The sequence below is a fragment of the Syngnathus scovelli genome, chromosome 21 (assembly GCF_024217435.2).
Source record: "Syngnathus scovelli strain Florida chromosome 21, RoL_Ssco_1.2, whole genome shotgun sequence".
In the NCBI taxonomy this organism is placed as follows: domain Eukaryota; kingdom Metazoa; phylum Chordata; class Actinopteri; order Syngnathiformes; family Syngnathidae; genus Syngnathus; species Syngnathus scovelli.
Window position 1 is genome coordinate 7,845,517 of NC_090867.1, and position 7,105 is coordinate 7,852,621.

The following is a 7,105-nucleotide window of genomic DNA, read 5'->3' on the forward strand; positions in this document are numbered from 1 at the left end:
CCTTTTAGGGGAAAGTGAACGACGGCCATCTGGCTGCTTATCTTTGTGACAAAGTAAACGCACGGCGCTATTGATTAGTCCAATCTCATCCTGCCACTGTTTACTAGCGACACATTAAAGGAATGAATGTCAGCGGTTAGTTTAGACAAGGGAGCTTTTCATCTCCCCTTGCACTTTCTGTGTTTATTTTTCATCCAATATAGATTTGCTTAAGTGTAAGTAGCACAGTTCCTTTCCTCAAGGCGTCAAATCAATAGATTGGCAGCTAGCCCTGATTTTCAAATCTTGTCACCTTTCGACTCGGAATTGTCTTTTGCACGTTGAAGCTAAAATTTAAAAAAAAAATGCATTAATTTTTGGCAGTTTTCTTTTTACACATTGCAAAAAAGCTTAGCATTAAAGGGACAGTGTAGATTTTTTTTTTCTATTTTGCAAGTGAATTAAAATTGCGGTAAATGTTAGTTTAAAATACTTTATTTTATTTATTTATTTTTATTTATTTGTTTTACCAGTCCACATTCCATTAATTGGGACTCACTGGTGTAGAGCACAGAATTACTGCTGACATGAGTACAAAACACTGCAGCGAGGATTACATGAAGACGATTTGCATGGCACAAGCAAATTGTTGACATGAGCTTTAAATCACTTGGCCGGCCGCTTCGAGTGTAACAAACACATGTTCGATTCGCAGCACTCAGAGCTGCACAAATATTGACTTTGGGTGCATTTACTAAGCCGGTGCGATTGTCTCAAAAACACTCCATTGATATCTGCCAAAAAAAAAACGAACGGAATTTAAAGCAACTTAAGGGGGAAAAAAAGCAATAAATTGAGCAGTCAATTTGTTAAATGCCTGCATGCACTGACGCAATCGATGCCTCCCTCGCTCATTATCAGTCCGCTCACACTATCTTGGCATTGCGCATTACATAATTGTTTTGATATGTAATTAAAGATTGGGTGGAAAGTTTTCATAGGTGACCTCCAAAGGGATATTTTTAAGTGCATTGTGTACCTAATATAGTGTCCGTAAGTAGGTGACCCATTTTGCGCGGAGGGAGGGTGCACCGTCATGAAATTTGATGGTGGGTGAGCGCGCAACGTCACGCCCCTCGCCTCTCTCGCTTCATCCCCCGACAAACCCACTTGGTCTTTTGCAGCCACCTGAGTCCAGACGCATTCGTCCTTCCTCCACGACCGAACAGGATTTATACTTCTTTTGGAGGGATTTCAACTTGTTTTGGATCACCGGAAAAGACGCAATGACGGAGGGTTAAACTTTACGCGCAAGAAGAAGCGAGACTAGCTTTGAAAAAGATTGGGTTTGAGACAAAAGAGTGGTTTTCTAATACTTACGCGGCGTTTTGGTAGCCCGGGTGTGGATGCTGGGCTGCAGGGTGACGCGGGAGATGATTCGGCGTGGTCCCAAACGCGTGGAACGGATGCTTTTGTGCATGCTGGTGACCCAACAGGATGCGCACGCATGATGACCACTTGTGTATAATCGCTGGAGCACCGCTTTAAAGAAAGAAGAAAGAAAAAAAAAACAACCCACGATGATTTTAACAACTTTTGCAATCCTCTTGTCATTTCCCGGTAAGTCTTTTTTTTTGCGTCGAAAAGTGTGCGGTTGCTTTTTTACGTGTGCGTAATAGTGAGCGAGATTCTTCCCGCAACTCGCAGACTTGGCGTCCACCTTGAAGGGGGTCGACGCCAGGGCAGGCGCCAGCGCGCGTTTGGACTGCGTCAAGGCCAACGAGCAATGTCTGAAGGAGGCCACCTGCAGCACCAAGTACCGAACCATGAGGCAGTGCGTAGCGGGCAGACAGAGCGGCGCGAGTGCCGTGACGGCTCCGGAGGCGCAAGGCGAGTGCCGCAGCGCCATGGAGGCCATGAAGCAGAACCCGCTCAACCGCTGCAGGTGCAGGAGGGGCATGAAGAAGGAGAAGAACTGCCTGCGCATCTTCTGGAGCATTTATCAGAGTTTACAGGGTACTGTTTGAGGTGTTCCTAATCAAATGACGCACATAATATGTCATCATGTTCCCCCTACAGGTAATGATTTACTCGAATATTCTCCATACGAGCCGGTCAACAGCCGCCTTTCGGATATCTTTCGCTTGGCTCCCATCATTGCAGGTAAGACGGCATTTTTCATTTTTTTTTTTTTTATTATGTTGGCCAGAAATGTCGCCGCTAAGCATGTTGAGCGACAATGAAAAGAGACAAACAAAAGAGCCATTAACCATCTGTCGGCACCATTAGGGTGCATCTGTGCGTTTGGCTTGAAGGCGTGTCCTGCTCAGGCTGTCAATCAAAAAAGTGACACACAAAACATACCGTGACCTCTGTAATCAAATCCCTCTGTGGTTGCAGAAGCACGCTCTCAAAGTTCTCGGAATCAAGCCCCTCCCACGGCCATCTCGATTTCTTCTAATTCTTTTTCACTCGCGCTACTTTAAAATGATTTCCTACAAATAACAACATGGTTGCCCTGATTGATCCCAAATGTAGCATTTAAATATGACTTTCCGGAATGTTTCTCTTGTTTATGTATTGGTTTTCTTTCGTTTGGTCGGGGGAGGCGGCGCAGGAAAATAAATGGAATTGGAAACAAATGGTTGGGAGGTTTGCAGATAAGAAATAAGGCGCCCCATGAATCAAAACAAAGACTGTTTTAACACAAAAGGAGAAAAAGGGATTTTTTTTTTGGGGGGGGGTCGAGTGCAACATTGGATGCGGTTGAGATAAGGGCAAGTGAAGCGTGCCTGAGCATACATGAGCAGCCACCTTGTGGAGTCAATTATAGGGATGAAGATGGTTATTTATCGACTACCAGACTTGACTTCACTTTAGCTTAATGCTAATAAAGAGCGCAAAAACAAATATTGATCCGCTAACAAATAGCATCAATCTTGCGGGGCGGTCGCCAAATGCAGGTATTCTTTATCCTCTGTGAGGAACCACTAAGATTGAGGAGTTGAGGAGGACCATGATGCGGGCAGGACACCTTGCATGAGTCATGTGTCGGTCACACGTTATTGCATCATGACTCACGAGAGAAATGTCAGTAAGCAACACACACACATGACCCCACCAAGATGGCCGCCTAATGGTGGCTCTGCCTGTGGAAAAGACACAATAAGAACACAAATACTTTTAAAATGTTTTTCTTCTTATGGATTGAGAGGATGTTTTTATTTTATTTGCATTCACTCATCGAAATGGAACGCCAGAGAGCCACTATGACTTCCCGGTGGACTTATTAAGAGCAGAAAACGGAAAGGTTTTCTTCTGCCGAGGGCGCTTTGCGTTAGATGAAGAGTCACTCGTCGGAGTCCTTGGTAATGTCAAAAAGTGAAACGCTTGCACCGTTTGTTTATGCGGCCGTCAGCCGAGCCGGCGTCGGCCAGGGAGAACAACTGCCTGAACGCGGCCAAGGCGTGCAACCTCAACGACACGTGCAAGAAGTACCGCTCGGCCTACATCACCCCGTGCACCACCCGGGTGTCGGCGTCCGAGGTGTGCAACAAGCGGAAATGTCACAAGGCCCTGAGACACTTCTTCGACAAGGTAAGGCGGGGATTTATTTTACGGGAAGAAATCTCGAAATTGTTTTCCCACGCAGGTCCCGACCAAATACAGCTACGGGATGCTCTTCTGCTCGTGTCCGGCCGGCGACCAGACGGCGTGCGCCGAGCGCCGCCGCCAGACCATCGTGCCGGCGTGCTCGTACGAGGACAAAGACAAAGCCAACTGCTTGTCTCTACAGAACGCCTGCAAGACCAACTACATCTGCAAGTGAGTTCTCCTCTCATTATCTTCTCAAAGCGGTGTTAATGGAAAGAAAATTGCATTCATGATTTTGGTCATGTTCAAATGTCAGATTGGACCTATAATAATAGCAATCACTCCAAATGATGGAAATGAGAGTTCCGAAATAGACGCCAGCCGCTTGGCGAAGTGTTCCGCACGGCACAACGAAACAAGGAAATCTAACGATGAGGAGAATTTGTTCCCGTGGTGGTTTTTGTGCTCGTTTGCAGGTCTCGGCTGGCGGATTTTATGAGCAGCTGTCAGCCGGAAGCTCGCTCCATATCGGGCTGCCTGCGAGAGAACTACGCCGACTGTCTTCTCGCCTATTCCGGCCTCATCGGTGAGCGCCGGTGTCGCTTTTTCAAAAGAGTATCGGACTTTTGGTATCGGCCTACACGTCGCAAGCTAACTACATTCTCCAGTTAATCAAAGACTTTGGTTCTCGTCTTCCATTTTGCAGGCACGGTCATCACGCCCAACTACGAGCGCTCGCTGGGCATTAGCCTGTCGCCGTGGTGCGACTGCAGCAGCAGCGGCAACAACAAGCCCGAGTGCGACAAGTTCGTGGAGTTCTTCACCAACAACCGTTGTCTCCGTGAGTGCCGAGGCTAAAAAAAATATTTTTTTAAGTAGAGCTGATGTGTATTTGCGACCTCCCCGTAGGGAACGCCATCCAGGCGTTTGGCAACGGCACCGACGTGGGGGTGTGGCAGCCTCAGCCCCCCGTCGAGCCGACGCTGGTGTTGCCTAGCGCCGCGCGGCGGGGAAAAGATGCGAGCGGCGGCAACGCAGCAGATGCCCTCGCCGGCCCGAGCAAACTGGACCTGGACAACGACCTGTCGTACCACATTTGCGGGACCTTGCAGGTGCGCATTTTCCCATCACTATTTTGTCCCCAAAAATTTTTTTTTAGGATGAGTCTCCTGTAGACTAAAAAAAAGAGACTTTTGGTGTTGTGTATTTTTCAAAGATGTTATCTCCTATCTTAAGCGAGAGAATCTATCAAATTGGCTTTTAATGGCGATGATTTGATTGATGGCAGCGAAAAGGAAAACCGAGAGATCAATTCATCATCCTCGCGGAATTCTCCTTGTGGAGTGTTTGTGTAAGCCAGAGATGCCTTATCATCGTTGCATCGCATCCTGTGGCCATTTTGTTTTTTTTTTAATCAATTTTAATTTGCAGAAACATTTTTTTTAATCAATTTTAATTTCAAGAAACTTAAGTTAATTTTTTTTAATCCATTTTAATTTAAAGAAACTTAAAAGTATTTTTCTTTGTATGGAATTCTAGATTAGGACCAATCACGTGTTCTGACCTAGTGACCTTTGACCCTGACTTCATTTCATAGCCTTCTATATTGATAACAAAAGATTTTCTCCACCCAGGCCCAAAAACTGGTGTCCAATCGCACGGACGATTCCACATTGTGCGCGGTAAGAGCAGCTTTGATTATTTTAAGTTTACATTTAAAGCCATTTAAATCAAAAGCCACCTGTAAATTTTTTCCATCAGGCGGGCGACTCAAACGCCATCACGAGAAACTCACCGGCCGAACTCGTCCGTCCACGTGTGTGGAGTCTGTTCCTGGCTCTGGCCTTGGCTTTCTCACTGACGTTACGATTCGGTGGAGTCCCGACCTTGTAAAGCCTGAAGAAGCAAGGATCAAGTCAGGAATGGAACATCAACAAGGGATATTTACAGAGGACTCGTTTCGGACCTTAAACAGACGCCCGGCGTGAAGAAACGTGGATCATTTTCAAATCTCTATGTGCTGTGGTTTGTCCCGTCAATTGAAACTGCAATCGCTCAAGAAGACAACAAGCCGAGTTCTGCTGTCCAACAAAGTTGTCCCTCTCAAAAAAAATGACCTGAGGGCTGCAAATGGGTCAGGTATTAGGTCAACAAAACAGGGGTTGAAAAAGAATATTTTGTAAATATCAATACAAGCATTGTTGTAGTGTCTTCAAAGGCAGCAAATATTTATTAAAAAAAAAAAAAAGAAGAAAACATTTCTTTTGTCATGCAGTCTCCATTTGGTAAGGCCAGAATTTTTCCATGCATGCAAATAAATTATATATATATATATATATATATATATATATATATATATATATATATATATATATATATATATATATATATATATATAACGGAAATAAGCTGCCTGTTGTAAAAAACTATTTCATTTTAATAATTAATCATCCCAAAACACTCCAAAACATCCTAGGAAAAATAACTATACTGTATTTCATAACAATGTACAAAATACACTTCAATGTACAACCCAGACTCTGAATGATAATTATGTAAAAAGTCAATAATAAACCTTGTTTTTGCAAATGTCTTGACTTGTTGGCGTGTCAAGCAATGTTATGATTTAAGACTTTTCATTATTTTGCTCTTTAGCCAGCCTGCCATTACACAAACCTTGTAAGCATGTTGAAAATTAAATATTATATGAGTCTTAGGAAACTTTATGGTTGCATTTAAAATGAAAAAAAAAGGTCTTACCTTTACGACATGTTAGCATTTAACATGCTAATCCGTTGTGTGCACAGCTGACATAATCAGTCAATGCTATATTTGATGATGCGTTCAAGGAAAGTGGGAAATCTTCGTGCACTTGAACGCCTCTTTTAACTGGAAGGCGTCACAGCGCGTTGCAAAACTTAATTTACAAGATTATAAACATATAGATTTATCCATCCATCCATTTTCTGAACCGCTTAGTCCCCACGGGGGTCGCGGGCGTGCTGGAGCCTATCCCAGCCGTCATCGGGCAGTAGGCGGGGGACACCCTGAACTGGTTGCCAGCCAATCGCAGGGCACACAGAGACAGACAACCAATCGCACTCACACTCACACCTAGGGACAATTTGGAGTCTTCAATCGGCCTACCAAGCATGTTTTTGGAATGTGGGAGGAAACCGGAGTGCCCGGAGAAAACCCACGCGGGCCCGGGGAGAACATGCAAACTCCACACAGGGAGGGCCGGAGGTGGAATCGAACCCGCACCCTCCTAACTGTGAGGCGGACGTGCTACCCAGTGCGCCACCGAGCCGCCTATATTTGATGATGCGTTCAAGGAAAGTGGGAAATCTTCGTGCACTTGAACGCCTCTTTTAACTGGAAGGCGTCACAGCGCGTTGCAAAACTTAATTTACAAGATTATAAACATATAGATTTATTTATAATGATATTTACTTAGTGGAGGGCTCATTGTTAATAATAATAATAAAAAAAATATTTTTTTTTTAACATAATATGCATTCTATACATTTGC

General features: G+C 44.5%; 1 protein-coding gene and 1 long non-coding RNA gene across 2 annotated transcripts; one reads left to right on the forward strand and one right to left on the reverse strand.

Moving 5' to 3' along the window:
• Positions 1–1,388: 1,388 nt before the first annotated feature.
• Positions 1,389–6,501, reverse strand: LOC125991421 (uncharacterized). The gene is made up of 4 exons (XR_007489272.2): positions 6,334–6,501; positions 5,540–5,697; positions 5,369–5,469; positions 1,389–1,521 (listed from the first exon to the last, which is right to left on the reverse strand). It is a non-coding gene; the product is annotated as an uncharacterized lncRNA (long non-coding RNA).
• On the forward strand, positions 1,448–6,162 carry gfra1b (gdnf family receptor alpha 1b). The gene is made up of 10 exons (XM_049759308.1): positions 1,448–1,599; positions 1,687–1,995; positions 2,059–2,142; positions 3,398–3,576; positions 3,632–3,804; positions 4,050–4,159; positions 4,280–4,414; positions 4,483–4,685; positions 5,208–5,255; positions 5,335–6,162. The coding sequence occupies exons 1-10, from the start codon at positions 1,560–1,562 to the stop codon at positions 5,464–5,466; spliced, it is 1,413 nt and encodes a 470-aa protein (XP_049615265.1). The 5' UTR covers positions 1,448–1,559; the 3' UTR covers positions 5,467–6,162.
• Positions 6,502–7,105: the final 604 nt, after the last annotated feature.